Consider the following 19,173-nt stretch of genomic DNA (forward strand, 5'->3'; position numbering starts at 1 on the left):
GTACCTGCATCCAAGATGCTACTGGAACTCCTGCCGACTTTCTGAAGTTCTTAAAAATGACAATTTTAAAATAATTGTTATTCTTTGGACAATAGATGGATGCAGACAAAAAGATCTGGGTGCTGGGATGAGGGGCATTTATGGGTCAGACCAATGAAGTGGCTGAAAGATGGAGGTATTTTAAAACTCAGATTGTGTGCATTGGGGTTTTGCTTATAGCTGCGTGTAAAAATGTCATGGTTGCCAGGGGGAAGACTGGAGCTAAATTCCTGGTTTCGTGCTTATACAGCGGGAATAAAGGTATTGTCCAGACAAGAATTACAGGTGTGTAAACAGAAAAAAAGGACAAAGCTGTTAGGTGTATGTCAGGAGGAGGCTTTTATCTATGGGATAGATGGTCTGTGATCCCTTGCACCACTCTATAGATGGCTTTGTAAGATACAATAAGCAAAACTGTCCTTATCTACTGGCACAGTAACTCAGCCCATTTTCCTTGGGGTATTGACAAGAGATGCACATGCGAGAAGCCTAGTGACAAAGTCATGTTCTCAGTCTGATTCATCCCATCATAAAAGAATTATTTTAGTCTTATGTTATGGCTGTGATTGGAGGAGAAGGACTTTTTTCTTCTTGGTTGTGTCTACAATTCTTGCCTGCCCAGCCTAGGACTGTCATTGAGGAAATTAGCCCCAGCAGTCACATCTGCTCAGTCCATGACCAAGCCCACAAATTTGGCTGTATATATGATTCGAAGCAAAATTTATTACGTGTCACCAGACATGTTCAGCCTCTTCGTCTCTCCTCCTTGGGGCCATGAATGGGAGCAAGTGGGTGGAACTATGCTTCTTAATGATGGTCCCCATTTAGCAGGGAGGCATCTGTAGACATGGCCTCATTTTTTAAGTTTCATCACAGGCTGAATGGGAATGAACTGGGGGGAAGTGATTGGTCAGTATTTATCTGCAGCTCAACAGGAAAGCAGCACAGATATACTTTTCATTACTGATAGAAGATGACTCCCTCTCCTTTCAATAGGACAAGGCACCAGTTTAATGTAGTGGTCTCTGGGCCATAGGACTGGAAGTGCTTCCTGGCTCAAGAAGACCAGTTTCCTTTATGGCAGGCACCACATTTATCCTCTGCTTCATAAACTTATTGCGGTTCATCTAACCGGCCCCACTACTCCCTTTGAAAGGCTGTTCAAGAACGAATTTGGGTCCTTTTCTTATTGCCAGTCTAAATTCATTTTTCTGCTTGTGCCAACATTGACCTCTAGCTTACGTTCTTTTTCCTTCCTGGTGTGTATCTCCCTAATGTATGAGGGGCGTGTGGGTGGGGGAGAGTGGTGATTTTTTTTTTAGCCTTTGTTTTTCTAGGTTAGATAAGCCATTTTTTCTACCAGGCTCTCCATTCCCCTGATCACTCTAGTAGGTTTTCTCTGCCCATGTTTCATTCATCTTTTTGGAAGATGGGTGACCAGAACTGCACACAATATTTCACTGATACTTTCCTATCTCTGCTGGACATGCCTCTCCTGATTCATCCTTGGACTGCACTTACCCTTCTTTATAGTGGCATCATACTGAGACTGACTTGCACACCCAAGCCTTCTCCATCTCATTCATTTCCAGCTGATGAGGTCCCAAGCGTATGTAGCAGGAGATTCTATTATTAAGCCCCAAGTGCATGACCTTGCATTTTGTGCTATTGTATTTCACTCCATTGCCATTAATCTAGTCCTCAAATTCATCCAGGTCTTTTTGTATGATACCCCAATCCTCCTCTATATTGACAATGCCACCTAATGTTGTGTCATCAGCAAATTTCATCAATACACTCCTAGTATCCATGCCAGGGCCATTAATGAAACATTAAAAGGAAGATTGCTCCCAAGGCTGATTCCCTGAGTAACTCCTTTAGTAGCATCTCTCCAGCCTGAAATATCCCCTTTCAACATTACACATTTCCATCTCCCTCTGAGCTCATTTTTTGCCTACTGTACATTTCCACCATTAACCCTCATCTTCTCCAGCTTAACTAGAAGTTTTCTGTGTGGCTTTGTATCACATTGGCAGTGTTACATGTTCTTGTTTTGTGCCTGATCTACAGGCTAAGTAAATCTGTTCCAGCACACAACATAGACTCTTGCTCTTTAGCTCATGCTGTAGAAAACATGCTCTTAAGGCCCCTGATTCAGTTCATTACTGTGTTGATGAGGGAGTGATTGTGAGGACCTTGCTCAGAAATAATTTTTAGATGCTGATAGTCAAGCAAATCAGTCTCCTGTTACTAATCTTCTTTGCGAGGGAAGGTTATTGAAAAGGTTGTGCTAAAGCAGTACCATTTCCATTGTGGAGTTTCTCAGCCTTCTCTGACCCCTCTCCTTTGAGTCTGGGCACAGTATAGGATGTTTCCTGCTCTTTGTGGTCAACAATTTCCTCCTGGCAATGGAGAAAAGGTCAAGTGTCCATGCTGATTCTTTTTGATCTGTCAGCAGCTTATGAGGGGTCAATGATTTGTAGCATCTGGTAGGGATGGACAGCACGGTCTTGCGGCAGTTTTGTTCTCTCCCGGAGGGCACCACAGGATGGTAATGAGTAATAGTTCAATTGTCTTTAAGACTCTCTTCTACAGGGACATCATATTCAGCTGATTACATGCATGAGTGCTATTGACAATGGTAGAGGATCAGAGCTGCTGTGTCATTAAGATACTAATGGAAGAGAATGCAATCAGAACACAAGTAAATAAGAAACTTTATCATCAAAACATATTATTTCCTTATATATTTACCATTCTTTAGGACTCAAGGAAAAAAAAAAGGATTGATGGATTTTGTTCAAACTTTCCTATTATGATTCCCTTAGGCCTGAAGCCAAGCATTCAATGTTTCAACTGAAGAGGGGAATTTGTTTTGGAAAGTTACAAGCAAGTAGAAACATTAGGGTCTAAAGGGACTCCTAGTATAAAACTTAACTACAGTGGCATTCATCATTGGGGGGAAAACTGTAATCTAGAATGACAGGCCAACTAAAGCCTGAGTTGATCAAGTGGGGAACTGTGCCTGCAAAGACAAAGTATGAGCAGCTCTCTGGGGTGATTTACAAGTGATTGGCACCTCCCCAAACCATGTTTCCCTTTTAAGACCCAAGCATGCAGGGAGTTAGTACTCCAAAACTTTCAAGGGCTTATTCCATCCGTTCTAAAGGATAAGCAGTCAGGGACAGATATGGCTGACCCCATGGCTCAGAGAGGTCACCAGCCAATTCATCCATCCCTTCTAAAAATGTACAGGTGTAGACAGAGGTTTAGGGTGGGATGTGGGCCCCCTCTGTGACAAAGGCAAACATGCTGGCAGCTTAAAGACAGCCATTATCGTATCTTTAACCCTTCTAGTGCTGAGGTGCGGGGTGGGGGAGGAGGGTGGCCATAGCAGCAACATGTCCCTGAACAGGCACGGCCATCCGTCCTCAGTACCATTGCCTCCCCTGCTTCCCCCAGCCCGGAGATTGTAGTGCCAGAGATCTCATGGCTGCTGCTATGTGTGTTGAGAAGAAGGGATGCTCTGTATCCTTTCTTCCTGCTAATACATCCACACAGTGCCATGCACAATTTAGCCCTTCATGTTGTATTAACACCCTCTCTTTTGTATACATTGTACAGTACACTTACATTTAAAATGGACTCCTTGTCTGCGCACAATTCAAGCCCTGCACACAGATGCTGGCAGCACTATAGAGCAGAGATCCCAGTACCAAGACCCTGGTGCCCTCAATCTCTTATTGAACTGCAGTAAACGCACAGGAGCTGTTGGGGACATATTCATCTCTGAAATGAAGGATCAATATAGTCGCCTCATTACAACCTCTGCTCGGAGTTTGCAGCTCTCTCCTTCCCTTTTACTTCTCTGCTGTCCTTTTTTCCAGCTCTGCTTTCACCTCCACCTACGCAGACAGGACAATGTAAACTCACTTGCATCAATGTGCCTGTGCTGAGAAGCAGAATCATGGTGTGGAAATTAAACCAAAAAGATGCAGGGTACAATTTTCAGAAGTGCCTAAGTGATTGAGAAGTCTTCTCAGTGAAAGTCAATGGGACTTAGAATCCTTAATCACTTCGACTTATGAAAGTTTTACCCACATATAGATTCTCCCCCATATAACCATGAATACTTTTTACTGAGCAATCAAGCATGTTTCATTCTGTACAAAAGATGATGAGGATGCTGTAAGCTCCTAGATCAGGAACAATAAGGGATGCTTGGAAAACGGAGCGCCTGTTTCACAGGAAAGTCTGTTGGTTTTGATATCTTGTTTGTATCCTGAATCAGAAAAGTCAAAAGTTTCCTATGAAATTAAAATTCCAAAATAAAGTATTCAAGACCATCAACGTATCCCATGTAATAACCTTGAAACTATCATAGTGCCTTTAATATACCTTTGACTTTAAAAAAGTTATATTATGTATAAAATCTAATTATATTTATACTAGAACTATTGTATAGAATATATAGAATATATTTAAAATATATTATCAAGTGGAATTAATATTCAGTACAATAGCAAAGTCAAAACAGAATGAAATGAAATGATAACGTTGAAAAAAAATCTTTTTACTGTATCAAAATGAAACATTTCAGCTTTATTGAAATGGAAAGAGAAAAAAAAAATCAAAATGATTTGTTTTGACTTTCTTTCATCGGAGATTTTTTCAAAATTTGCATATTCCCAGGGAATGTTTTGATTTCAATGGAAGTGCTTTTTTCCAGTGGAAAACTGTCCTCTGAAAAAAAAAACTGACCGCAAATGTAACTCGGCAAGTTGCACAGTTCAGGTATTGAATTACACCAAGTGGCCAGAAGATGGATTCATCACAGAGCAGAGCAAGTTCAAAGAAGAAAACAAATTAAAATCACAGCTAACAATGGGCCTATTATTTGGGTATCAAAACAGTCTAAAGATTAGGCATGTTCAGTTCTGGCTGATTTGGGTCCTGATCAAGAAGTGTAGAAAGGGCTGCACACCTTCTATTACTACACAATCCACATTACAGGATCAGTTCTCTAGTTTGGGCCATTATAAAGAGGGGGGACTTGCTGTGGGATGTGGATTCCTATTCAGATTCTGAATATCCTCAGGTTTTTTTCAGATCATTCACATCTTGTCTTTCATTTGGAGCTTGTTTCATACCAAATTTCCTTTGTTAGATTTGTATTGATAAGTAAAAGGCCAAATGTTTTTCTATATGTCCTTCCTTCGAGGTCCATAACCCATACGCTGGCCCTTAAAAGGCAAAGATGAATGAGGCTTGCCGGATAGATTGGACACCGGCTTCTTGGAGTAATGAAATTACGGCCACCATGGTCAGAAAGTCTCCCATCTCCCCACCTTTTTAACCTGTTCATCCTTTCAGGTGCATAGAAAATGTAGCAGCTGCTTTTTTTCCTCCTAGTAATTAAATAACCCTTTTAAGTCCCGAATTAATCTGAGCTTTTAATTTAATGCGCAGTTCAGTTTTAAGGGTTAACATGATATTGTACTAGACATTTGCAATTAGACCTAAACCGAGTCTTATTGATTTCAATGGGCCTTAAATCAGAGCATGTAATACTGAAAGCAGTAATTTAAGCAGTGTGGGCCTGTGGTTAGAAAAGGAAACTGGCCGTCAGGATTTCTGGCTTCTATTTCAGGCTCTGCTGCCGCAGCGGTGTTATTTTGTACAAGTCATTAAGGCCCAGCTCTTCAGACTGGCGTGATTAACACCAGGCACCTCTGTCAGTATATAGGCACGTAAGTGAATGACTTGAACTCCACAGATGTCAAGGATTCGTATCTCCCAGAGAAGCAAATGTTGTAGAGGAATCTTTATCTACTTTATTTACTTCATTATGATTATTCATATGAGTAAGTGCTCACCAATGAGAAATGGCTCCCCACTGTAGTCCTCTGCATTACTATATCTTTGTCTACAAAATGAAGCTTCATACTACTTGTATGTTCAGGTAGACGGATATTTTTCCCCCAGCAAATTGTAAATGTGCCCCCAAAAAATGAAAGGTCAGTAATTCTAAAATGATATGCAAATGATGGTTGCCTATGTCAAAATTTCCAGATGGGAAAAATAAGGGAGAGGATATATTAAAAAGGGGATGGTTGTAGTTTTCTCCTTCTTCCCCCAAATGCTCAGAGCGAGAGAACTCACCGAAGTCTAGACAACTGTGGTTCAAGTACCCTTGTCTGGTTGACAGAATTTGACCCATGTCTCCTCCTATATAGGAAAGTGCCTTAACCAGCTTCATACGGGGTCTTCTCTGATGGGGCTACCTCAGTCCCGCCCTGGTGGAGCTGTTCCACTTTGTATAAAATATGTAGTCTTTCACTCAGAGACTGAGAAAGAAGGTCCCTTTAGCTTGGTAGTTTGGCAGCTCTCGTGGAAGGTGGACATCCAGGCTCCATGTTCCAGTGAATGTTTGCTTATAAAACTAATGGGAGGGACTGAGAGTGATTCCCCACCCCAGAATATACTATAGCCTGGTGATTAGGTACTGTGCTGAAATGTGGAAGATAGCGGCTCATATCTCCTCAGAGAAGGGAAGGATTTGAACCATGGGGTTGACCTGAGCTTTGGGTGCAGGAGGAGGAATTCTCCTTGTCTGGCAGTGTTGTGAACTTAGATTTTGTTTCTTTTATTTTTTCTTCCTGGTGCTTGAAGTGACAATACTTTGTTCAGGGGTTGAATGGAATGTTTGCAGTTGAATTACCTGTAATTTTGGGGGGTTTTCTGAAGGTAAAATATTTTCTGTTCTATTTTACCTGAGCAGATTGTTTTTTTTTTTTTCATTAAAGCTGCTGCACTATGAAATTGGTGCACAGCTGTACTTGCATGGTCTCCATTACTGTACTATCCAAGCGCCTTACAGTCTTTAACACAGTTAGCTGTACAGTACCCTTCTGAGGGAGGGGAGGGCAATGTTTTCCTTTTACAGATGAGAATTAAAGTACAGAGAGGATATTGCCTAGGGCCATATAGGAAACTTGTGACCCAGTAAGGGGTTTAACTGAGGTCTCCTGAGTCCTAGCCCAAAGGCCTATCCATTACTCCATTGTACCTAAACACCAACAGTATTTCTATATAGAAGCGTTGCAGCCCTTGATGTAAAATACACGATGCCTGTTGCAGTGAATCAATGCTGATCAATACCCCCTGGAATATTGAGTGTGGGCCCAAAACACTTCATTGCCTAGTCCACATGGACTAAAATATGCCTGTGCTCCTTCTGTGGAAGGTCTCAATTAAAAAAAAGAATTTAAAATTCCTCATCTCATTTCATGAATGACTGACAAAACTATTGAATAAAGGTAGTGGCTGCAGTAGTCCTTGAGTCTAAATGCATATGGAAACTTCATAGCCATTGCAAATTATTCAGTCATTTCCTGTGGATCAGCCCTGGGCCAGAACTTGCACCAGACAACAAAATCAGGCTCTTTCTCTCCACCTCTCCTCATCTGCTTTTGGATCTGTTTGCATTGTCCAGCATGAATGGTGACAGAACCTGGTACTGTCAGGAAGTGTTGAGTTAAATGAGGCTTTTCATCCTGGCAGCCAGGGCTGTCATTATCCAAGCAGCAGTAGCTTTGCCTGGAGAAGCAATGGGCCATATATTTTTAACCCCTTGTTCTTCTCTTACCAGAAGAAGAACCAGAGAAGAACAAGCCAGTCCATTTTTTAGCAGTAATACCCCCTTTCCCACCCCCATCCCTCCGTTACCATCCAGCCTGACTTTCTAAAGGTTTTGACATCTTTAAATACATTGGTGAAAAATGTCAAAGCTACTTCGTTTTGAAACATCAGAGTGAAATGTTTACTACTTCCAATTTGTTTTCAGCACAAGTGAGTGGAACAGAGTGTGCGAAAGAGGTTAGTGTTCCTGCATCTGCATGTTGCAGTCCCATGTATAATTTTTTTTTAAAAATCCAGAAAAAAACCTTCTCCCCTCTTATTACTGGTTCAACATTGCAAAGCTGCATGGATAGTAGAATTGTTGTGATTTTTTTAACACTCACCCCTCACCATGTGAAACTCTTGAATGGTGCTATTTTCATCTTCTGCTTCTAGAAGGTGACAAATTGAGAGTCTCCGGAGACTTCACATTTGTAACACGGCATGGCCGCTCTTAGATTCAACGCAACAGCTGGATTGCAACTTCCTTCCTTCTATTGTAGATCTTACCAGTTGACCTATATGGTCATCTTTGGTAACTTATTTATTCTTTAGGACACAGAGTTGGGCAGCTCTAATTGCAGCCAGGAGCAAGGGAGTGTTCATTGAGGGTTCAGTTTTACAAGGTGAGCACACACCTAACTTTAAGCATGCAAGTAGTTTAATGGAATTTTACTTGGATTCTTTCCAGGATTAAAGTTAAGCATGGATTTAGAGATCTTGACTGAAATGAGGTCAGAGTGCTCAACACTTGGCAAGGCTAAACCCTAAACTAACATGAGCTGTCTCATCTCTCCCTTGACACTTCTGTCCTTTACTAATTCATCAGCATCTTAAAGCAGGTTGTGAAGCTGCCGCAGCACAAAAGCGTTTCAGATACAAATAGCAATTGTTCGCCTCTCCCCTCTGGTAAACTGCAGCGAGCAAAAACCTCTTGCAACCTGCCAAGAATCAAATGTGGGACGCAGGAAAGAATTATTGGTGCATGAAGCTTAAAGAGATAGGGGACTCATTTCTTTGCTGCAAATAATGTGCTCTGTAATTTCTCTTTCCTGAGTCTGCATTTCTGATGGAAATAGTTTACAGCGATGAGCCTGAAAAAACATCGGGCCTGGTGAGATAAATTTGAATCTAATATAAGGGATAAATGTGAGGTGTTGAGGTTAGAACAGAGGTCTTGTTGAAAGTCCCAAAAGGGCGAGGGTAGTATAGTATTTAAAACAGACAGCTTGGAGTCAGGATTCCTGGATTCTACTTCTCTCTCTGCAGTTGATTTAGAGCAAGTCAATTTTTTGCTCTACACAAAATAATATTGCTCTGCCTATCTTACACTGAGATTCATCTCTCACATCTTACAGCGATTCTCTTTTGAGTGGCCAAGTCCAGACCTAACTCTTCCTTATGTTCCAGAAATAAAGGGAAATTGTGGTGCTTACCTACCTCACTGGGGTGGGAAGAGCTTTAATTAATGTTTGTAACAATCTGAACTCCTGGATAACAGGTGTGCCTTATGGCAATGTAAGTATTGCCCAAATTATGTATTAATAGCTCATGGATATCAGCCACGGTGAAATGAAGTGTACATTCAACTATACATCATTTGTACTTAAAGGCAAAGTATTTGCATAGTTTTGCTTCTAAAACCCAGAATTCCAAAAGAATTAAAAGGCAAGGAATATTGTGACAAATCTTCATTTACACTAAATGTAGATCTATATTTACACCTTTGTTAAGATCCCTTATGTGGTCAAATTGGTAAAAAGGGACAAGCATAAGTGAGAGTCAGTCCCGCAACTTTGCTGTCCATCTGGTGATTACTTGTTAACTCTAATTCTGGCCCATCTCCCCAGCTCACCTCTGATTCAGGTTTGTTAAAGAACATGATGTCGACACGTTGTGCATGTTCCAATTTAACAATATGAACTCACAACGCACTGGATCAATGCACCTTGATATCTTCTATAGGATGCACCTGACGGATACTGGATTTGTTAATATTTCTACTGTAGTATTATAAACAAGGGATCACCCCTTGCTTGTGCTAGTTATTATTGTGCCCATAATTCAGAATTCATACTAAGTTAGTGCCTAGAGATCCCAGTCAATATAGTAATGTGGTTTACTATGTGTTGTACAAACACAGAGACCCAGGAGTTCGAATAGACCAATCAAGTAAAGGGTGGGAGAAGGGAAATGATGTTATCTCCAGGATACAGATGGGGGATGGAGACTTTTTATGTGACTTGGCCCACCAAGTGTCTGTGGAAGAACTGGAAACTGAATCCTATGTGTTGAATCCCTTTCCAGTACTTAAAATGAATAATTACCCTCCATCCTAAGACTGTTCTTGTGCCAGGTGTGGTGGACTGTTGTATTATTTGGGACTCCAAGACAGGGATAGACATCTGCAAATCTCCTGCCCCTTATCTCACCCTTTTCTCCCCTTTGCAGACTTTCTTGGAACATCCTCAGCATCAGTGCAGCTCCAGAATGCCGTAACAGAGTAATTCGAAATGTGCGGCTGTTAGCCATTGGATTTAATAGACCTCGCAATATTGCCTTAAACACAAAATAATCCCACTTAGTAGGTTTTACAGGTTCCACGGGGACTAGCCTTGTGGTATATATTAATGTTTAATGACAAGCAACATCTCCGCAGCAGTTATGGGCTGGGGGGAGACAGTAATAAAAAATGTAACTTGATCGTGATATAGTTGTCCAGGCTGGTAGTGGAAGTCCTGTTTTCTCTCCTTTTGACCCAAGTGCTGCTTCCGCTCTTCCCACTTGTACTTCCAGTCCATTTTCAAAGCCAAGACATCTGCTTCTTCTGACCATCTGGAATATAGCTCCTATGCTGATTAGTTTGGAAGTGATGACTGGATGGGCTTATGGATGCATGTTTAGGAATTTGGGGGGGCTAAGGGTGGCTCTTTAGGAGTGCCATCTTTGGTGAACAGAGGCTGTCAACACCATCCTTATGTGAGATCATAGACTGGTGATTTTGCTAAGACCTATTATATTCATCCCACTTAGTGTTTCAGAGAACAATTGAACTGGACAGGGAATTGGAGGTAAGGCATTGCTCTACCTTGCTACTTAACGCCATTGTCTCCTTACAATAGGAATTCAATAGAAGTCAGCATGCTTAAAGGAAAACTGATTCAGGACAGCTAATGAGGGTGGCAATTACTAAGGGGTCTAATGAACAGACAAAAGGGATACTTGGGACTGTGTGTGCAGTACAGCTGATCGTTATTGGACTCTAATGCATATACTCAACTAATGGAGAGGGAAAGTGCTGTACATAGTCTCAGAGCACAACATGAAGAAACAGAGATCTGTGCTGTACACAGGCCCAGCTGCTTTATGCTTCTGAGCTCTGATCCTGATTCTGACCCCTGGGCCAAAAGATAGTAAGGAATGCCTAAATTCTTCTCATCCACTCCCCAACATTTAATCCCACTATGCCATGGGACAACTTGTTCATTTTTCTTTTGATTCTTATTGTGGTCAGTGCTCAAAGGACCCACACTGGGTGCTGTAGGAAGATGAGACTCCTGCCTGAAGATGCATTATTAGCAGGGTTAGCAGGAACAGTGAAACAAGGATGGGGAAAGGGAATATTTTGCAAAAGAGTCAACAATATTTTGCCAAAGTTCATCAACATTTAGCAGCAATACTGACCAGCTTTATCTACAAGCTGGAAAGAGAAGTGATGGGACCAAAGAAGATAAGTGAGAGGAGAACAGGAAAACACAAGTTAAAAGACCATGTTTCGGTGATGTCTGGAGGGTACAGTATGTCTTGCTGGGATGGGAGGGATCCCCTATTATGCTGTTTGCTTTGATAATAGCTACAGTCTTTCTATTTGCTTTTTTGTTTAAGCTTCACTTATTTTCATTTTTTTAAATCAAGCATTTCCCTGCAATTGTTCCCTTATACTTTATCTGAACTGACGATTGTTTCCTGTTAACGTATGTCTACATAGCTGTATGCATAAACAGATGGTCTCTAAGTGTGGTAGCCATTGACAGCCACTGCTCCCCCACCTCTGTTTCTCCATCTGTCTTGATTTTTTAACAATCATCTATGTCACAGAGCAGTCATGTTTAGCAAGTGTTTGAAAGATCATACATAATCATACATGAGACCAAAACTGTATTTCCAACTCTGTCACCATTCTTCTGTGTGACCTCTAACAAGTCACTTCACCGCTCTCTGCCTCTGCTTCCCTACCTACCCTTTCTGTGGCCCATTTATATAGTTTGCAGTCTCTTTGGCATGTGGACTGTCCTGCAACATGTTTTTAGCATGCCTGACAGTCTAAGTACTTATAAGGTCCTCATCACTGTAGTATTATACTGTTTCACATTTAACATCATGGAGCAGGGAAAGGGATGACTTCAAGGTCAAACAATGAGGCAGTGGAACCATCAGGAATTAAATGCAGGTCTCCAGTCCAGTAACTTAAACAGTACAGAGGGCTTCCTCTTCCTTCAGGTCCCTAAGTGCTATATAATAAAATTGTTCCATTCCAGCTACTTGAAGGAGATCCATACCTGTCCAGCAAAGAAATCTATCTGGGGACAATATTAATTGCATTTCATGTAATTCCGATTTTCCTCTAAAAGCTGATTGAAAAAGGTTGAAACAATTAGATTTTTGAACGTGCTTCTAAGCTCACTATAGAAATGCAAACACATGCTGTGCACACGTGCAGACACCCACATGCTCCAGCGCACACACACACCAACACATCAACTGGCAGTCACACTCTGTATATTCATACACCCTCACAAAACACGTGTATGCTCACAATCACATGCCATAGCCTCCTCTCACTCACACAAACACCTTTATGATCTCATAAATCTGGACTCACATGTACATAGTACACAGGCACTTTGGATCTTACAAGCACAGTCACACGAGGCAGATAGACAACAGCACATGCACACTGATCTTGTAAATGTGTGGGGCACACATAAAAGAGCCCCAAGCACAATCATACACATCTAGCTACAGGCACACCCAAATACATCTTGCTTCCACAAGACCCTGTTCATCTGGGATACAAGGAATTTGATTTCTTCTACACTGAAGTCATAGAAACCAGTGAAGTACAGTGTAATGTAGAGTAGGAGTAGGAATCTGTCTATGGTGATACAGATGTTAGTGTGCCCTATCTCACCTGTTTTAAAGCTAGGTCAAGTACAGTATCTAGTACTGTCATTGCAGCATAGACAAATATTTAGGTAGTGATAGTATAGTTTGGTATTCAACTCTACACTCTTTCTTGTATATTTATCATAAAACAGAAGGGTTAAAACTGTGCTAGCAATGGGCTGATAACTCCATTCATCTTCTATCAATGTACTTGCTCAGCATCCTTCAAAAGGGAGCCTTGCCAAAGCAGTGTATAGCTATGAAAGCAGAATTAGCTAGTGACTGGGGCATTGGCTTAGGAGTCATGAGATCGGGGTCCCTTTCCATGCTCTTTTACTTGTCTGCTGTGTAACTCTTGGCAAGTTACTTCATTCACTTTCCCTTCTCATTCAAGAAGGGCAAGTCTACTCCAAAGGACTATATAATAGGGAAGCACAACAGACCTGCCCTGTCTGCTATACCCTAGGATGTAAAATAGTGCATGTCAGGTAAAGAGCTTATTGGTGGACACCCAGCACCATACTACAGATGCCCAAATAATCTTATTTTGGAGTGTCAGGCCCACGTGCTGAGGAAACGTATACAATTCACTGCAGTGCTACTTAGTGTGGCTCAGTGCTACTTAGTGATGCTCAGTGGGCGCATCTACACATACAGTTAATGTGCCTGAATTTGCTGCGCAGAAAGTTCGGGCACATTAAACTGTGTCTCTGCACACATCTGAACATGCACCTGATGGGAACAGTTCACTCTAGAGGTGCTCCTGCCCTTCTCTGCCCCCCTGCAGCAGCCAGGAGGATCTCCAGGTTCCCGTGTGCCAGCCCCAGGGCTGTCACGGGGCGTGGGGCCTGGTTCCGATCTTCACGGGGCTGGGAGACAGATGCCTGGCTGCCGGGACAGCACGCTCAGCCCTGTGGAGATCAGGAGGGGCCCAGTCTCCAAAGGGCTGGAGCTGGGACAGTTCTACCTACCCCTGTGGCCCACTTCTGCCTAGACTGACCGGGAACAATTTGCCCCTGGCCAGCAACTACACGTGCACTTTGGTGCATTAGTGTAATGTGGTGATTTCTAGTGTCTGTATCTACTAGAAAATGGCATATTAGACTAATCTACTGCATATGTGTAGACAGTGACACTTAACTGTGCATTAGATTAGTCTAATGCTCATTAAAACATCTCATGTAGATGCACCCTATGTCTTGTCTATTTAGTCTTTAAGCTCTTTAGGAGAGAAACCATCTCTCTGCAAGCCTAGTGTCTAATGCAATAAGGCCACAACCTCTAGGTAATACTGCAATACAAATAACAATAACAGTAGCATTCCCTTCACTCCCACCCATTAAGGCCTATTCTGTCAAACTAGTTGTTTAGTATATTTATCCTTCAAAGTTCTGTAGGATTTTTCTTTTCTCCTGCAAACTGGATAATTATTTTAATATCTTTCTTTTTTTGGCAACCCTTTAAAGTAAGAGCTGGGTCTTTATAGATTGCTCAGATTGCATGGAGTATGGATTACAGATCAGAGAGACATGAAAGCAGAAGACACATTTATCTGGCACAACATTAAAAGGCCAATAAATGGGTAATTGAAGCCTGGGGCACGGCCACCTTGTGCGCCCAGCCTCCTCGCTCCTCTGCAGCATTGTGGAGCACTTCCTTAGTGAAGTCATTGGGAAGTCAGGGTGTGGCGTGCCTGGGTTGTGGCCTCGTTGTTTCAGAGGGCAATGCATGCTCTGACAGAAGAGATGAAAGCCCCATAGACTCACAGATCCCTGCAAGAATGAAACATGACCAGATACCCTGAACCATAGTATAAATAGACTGAAGGCATCCAAACCCTGTTTTTAAATTTATTTTGATGTTGTGCCAGGTTTTGAAATAATTAAAAGAAAACCCTAAAACTTTTCCATGATTCAATGTTTACCCAGTACTTCTTTCTCTCTTTCTTTCTTCTTCCCTCCCTTTCCTTTTTTTTTTCCCCCTCCTCCTCCTTCCTCTCTTTCTTTACAGGACTCCACAGAATGGAGCAAGAATGAGAGGAAAAAGGCAGACAGAAAAGCATGAACTGGAGGCTTGTTGAGTTCCTCTACTTCCTGTTTATATGGGACCATATAATAATACAGCCCTCCCAGCAGGAACCAGCTGTTACCAACCAACATGTCTCCAAGGAATTTGATTGGCTTATTTCAGACAGGGGGCCTTTCCACCACTCGCGGAGCTACTTATCCTTTGTGGAAAGACATCGTCAAGGATTTACAACCAGATATAAAATATACAGGTATGTTGATTTCATGTTGTGTGTATAGCTTTGCAGTCAGGGTGAGCTTTAATATGTCCCCTGCAGTTCAGATATTTTCTAATAATTAGTTTATAACCTCCATTGTCCTCATTGAGCCTGAAAGCGTTTGATTATCTGCCGCCTTTGGTTCATGACAATTGCTTCAAAAGATTTAGGTATAGTTGATGTAAAGCTCTGATGTGAGAGATGGAGGCATTCAGGTACCATGGTGATATACAATCAAGATAGAGCAAGAGGAGCTCTGTGTGTGTGTGTGTGTGTGTGTGTGTGTGTGTGTGTGTGTGAGAATAAGTGAGTGAGTTAGTGAGAGGGGGAGAGAGAGAGAGAGAGAGAGAGAGAGAGAGAGAGAGAGTGTTATTTAATCTACCGGAAAAGATCATCAACATTAATCTACGAGCACACAAACCTAAGTAAAAATCTATGGTTGTGCACAGACTTCTCTTGTCTATTTATACATGCAAAAGCTGATATCTGTACATGTGTAGACAAATACCAGTACTCTGGGTGTCACACAGCAATATACACACATACTGATATTTACCTCTAGCAGTATTGCCTTGCCAATGCGTACAAAACCCACAAATCAGTTTCTTGCCTGCAAAATCATGAGATTAGCTTAAAGATCATGATATTAAATACCATAACAGTAGATGTTGGGCTTCTTCCTTTTTGCTTCCTGATTTGCAAGGCTGTACACGTCACATTTGCAAGAACTTCTTTGCAGACAGATGGCTATAAAGTTAGGGGTTTTTTTGTTTTGTTTTGTTTTGTTTTTTAACATGAAAGCTGAAATTCTTGTGCAATCTTTTGATTGCAGCAGCTGGGGCAGTAGGGGAAAAACGACCAAATCCCATAAAACTTTTTTTAAAAAAGCATGCTAGATGGCAATGCTTCTAAACACTGGCATATCCACCACATACCTGTGTAAGCCTTAGCATACCACTAAGTACAACACCTTTAAGCACGCCTATACAAACAAATAAGTAGGAATGCAACACTGACACAAGGATGGTTCAATGGCTCATTTTAACTGTGTATGCACAAAGAGGATTTTTTTTTAAAGGAGTGCATACAGGAACTGTTTTGTAACAGGCACAGATCCAGAGACATCTGCAGATCTATAGTAACATGAACACACTTTCTAAATATACATGAATGTATGGATGTTGGCTGAGCTTGCTTGCTGTGCTTCCAGGAACTACAGCAGGAAAAAAGGCGCAGCTCACAGCAGGGTGGAAGCTCAGATAGCTTTAAGATATACTTCTGCCCTTTCTACTTGGCACTTGTGTTGGAGGAAGAAACAGGACCAGCTCCTCCATTGTATGTCATCCCATGCCCCCTTTATAACCTTCCCTATATATTTCTTTCCTGCTCCTGGAACACCTTCAACTCCCTTAAATTCATCAGGACCCACAACGGAGAACCTATATATGTCCCCAGCAGTCTTTCCTGCCAAGTGCAGGAGGGCTGGACCCGATGATCTGTAAGGTCCCTTCCAGCCCCTAGCAACTATGAAACTATGTCCAGTGCAGTACTCTATGCCAGGGAAATTCTCCCCTGACCAGGTAAGAAGACTTTATGGCCCTCTGCACTACAGACTGGCTTATAGAGGCTATAGCAGGAAGGAGAATGCATCCCACTGTGCATGTGATGCCTCTGCTCACTCACACATATGCACATGCATACCTGTAATAAATACACAGACCCGTTCAGTAGAAATATGCAGTGCAAATCAGATACGTGTTATTCAGGAAGTGACTCATGAAATTAAATAATGTAAAATGAAAAAAGAAGTAGTAATGGGGACAGCATTAAAAGGTTTCTCGAGAATATGTGAGTTACATAATCAGATCATATATGAGATGAGGTAGAAATCCACTGAAGGACATAGGAAGAGATGAGAGGACTTTTGTGATGGGAAGAGCTGCAATGGAGAAGAATTTTGTCCCGAGAACAGACCAGTTGTGAATGAAACGATTGGAAATAGCAGGAAGGAGAATTGCAAGAGAAATCAAATCTGTAGGAGACACCACAAGTCCACATATGGTTAACAAAAGTGAGATACCGGCATTTCAAACAAGCTCTTAAAAGGAGTAGGTGAGGAGCGGTAATAGATTTGCTTGTCTTTCTGTCTATGATATCTTTAAAGCATTTATGACAGCAGTATCTAGCAGAATAAAATTGATATTGCCCTGCCTCTTTGTACCAATGAGCAACAACATTGTGGCCAGACTGGAGCTTGGAGGCCACAGTCAAGCCAGCTGTGAGGAGATGGAGACCCAGATGAACACTTTAATTGAGGAGCATGTGAAACAAAGCCACAGAGGGGTAGTTAGGGAGATCCGGATTCACAGGCTCAGGAAACATGAGACAAAGTGCTCAGAGTTGAGGTTGATGCCAAAGTTTTGTTCAGTGAAGGTCATGAGTCAAGAAAAGATGTACAAAGTTTGGAGGTATATTTGTGGATTCTCCGCTTGGCCATATATCCTGCCTTGATCCCCAGGACATATATATATAATCTTATGGGCAAGTTTTCAGAATGAGTAACCAGAGCACACCAAATCATAGGTCCAGGTTTTCATGTGTCTGTGATACAGGTATCTAGGAAGGAACTGAGCTTTTTTTTTGACAATCCAGTCACGTGCCAGATGGAGCTGCTGGAAGCTGAGCAGTTTTTAAAGTTTGCTTCCTTTGGACTGGATTCGGTGCCCATTCAAGTCAGTAGAAGGAAAAAAAAAGCCCTATTGATTTTCATGGAAGAGGACAAAGACAGTATTTAAGCGTGCAGACAGAAGTGACAATTTTTGCCCAATCTGGCCACAGAAAGCAGTCTATATCTGTGACCAAACACAAGTGCATGGCTGCAAACAGCTTTAAAAATGGCTGATCCCACGAAATCTGAACTCCATTATATGACAGGTGAGATGCAGACGCTTCAAAACAGAATGTCTTCTGTAACTTCTGTCTTCTTGCCTGCCAGCCTCTAGCTATTTTCCAAATGGGAGGGGGGAAAGGGAGTGCAAGGAGTTTAGTCTAGGGGTTTTTTCAGCCCCTCCTGGAGCATGGGGTGGGTGTATTGGAGACCTCCCATCTCAGGGGGTCTCCAATACACCCACCCACCCTCCAGCAGGGGTTGAAAGACCCCCAGACTGAACCCCCTCCACTCCCTTTCCCCTCGTCCCATTCTGAAAACTTTGCAGCCCTGCAGGGTGGAGGGGCCATTGCTATGGGAAATGGGTGGCAGGCTGCAGCTAGATTCCCCTCCCCCTAGAACAAACAGTGAACTTCTGGTCGGTCTGGGGGATTGCTGTAACTCAGAACGCTTCCTGCGAAGCGCGCTTACAGAAGTGCAGTTACAGCAGGGAGCTGCACTTCTGTCTGCACCAGTGCTTGGCTGGGTGCTGAGCTGTGTTTGAAAAGGTGGCCTCAACAGCAGGTGCTGATCAGAAAGGAAATTCTGGCCCACGTTGCTACATCTTCAAGTAGCGTAAGGCAGCATAGTGTTCTTGAAATTGTGGAGTCTTGCCAGTCTGTACCGGCTAAGGATCTGACTCACAGCCCTCAAGCCACCCAGAACATTTTGCTTTGCTGGAATTTTGGGTGGAATTATGCTGTTTTGTGGGCTCAGCATATGACTTCCAAGCTAGCTGAAGTTTGCCTATTATTTAATTGCTATTTAAAGCTAACTTTTCTCTCAAAGGACAACCCTCTATTACCCATACTCATGTAGCTTCAGGGGGATGCCAGTGCTCTGAGTTAAACGTAGAAGACCCTCCCTTAGAAGTTAGGCTGAGCTGGCATGGTGGGGTGGGGGGCAGTGTGGCTCATGCAAATCTTACCTCTTTGTACTTCTTGTTTCCGGGGGGTGGGAGAGGGGGGAGCTGGTCCCCCCCCCCGCCCCAATCTCTGTTGCCTTTGTCATCAGGTGTGACACCACTGCTCCTTTCTCTACAGCTTCACCAAAGCCAGATAATGTTAGAATTTGAATC

General features: G+C 42.3%; 1 protein-coding gene across 1 annotated transcript in view; it reads left to right on the plus strand.

Annotated features, from left to right (window-relative positions):
* BRINP1 (BMP/retinoic acid inducible neural specific 1) overlaps nt 1-19,173 on the plus strand; it is a 94,543-nt gene that overhangs the window by 12,855 nt on the left and 62,515 nt on the right. Inside the window, exon 2 of the mRNA XM_090021961.1 lies at nt 14,896-15,163. Coding sequence (XP_089878087.1) covers nt 14,946-15,163 — 218 coding nt within the window. The 5' untranslated portion in view covers nt 14,896-14,945. The remainder of the gene's footprint in view (nt 1-14,895; nt 15,164-19,173) is intronic.

Source organism: Crocodylus siamensis, chromosome 11 (assembly GCF_052110815.1).
Source record: "Crocodylus siamensis isolate JL-2025a chromosome 11, ASM5211081v1, whole genome shotgun sequence".
NCBI lineage: Eukaryota > Metazoa > Chordata > Crocodylia > Crocodylidae > Crocodylus > Crocodylus siamensis.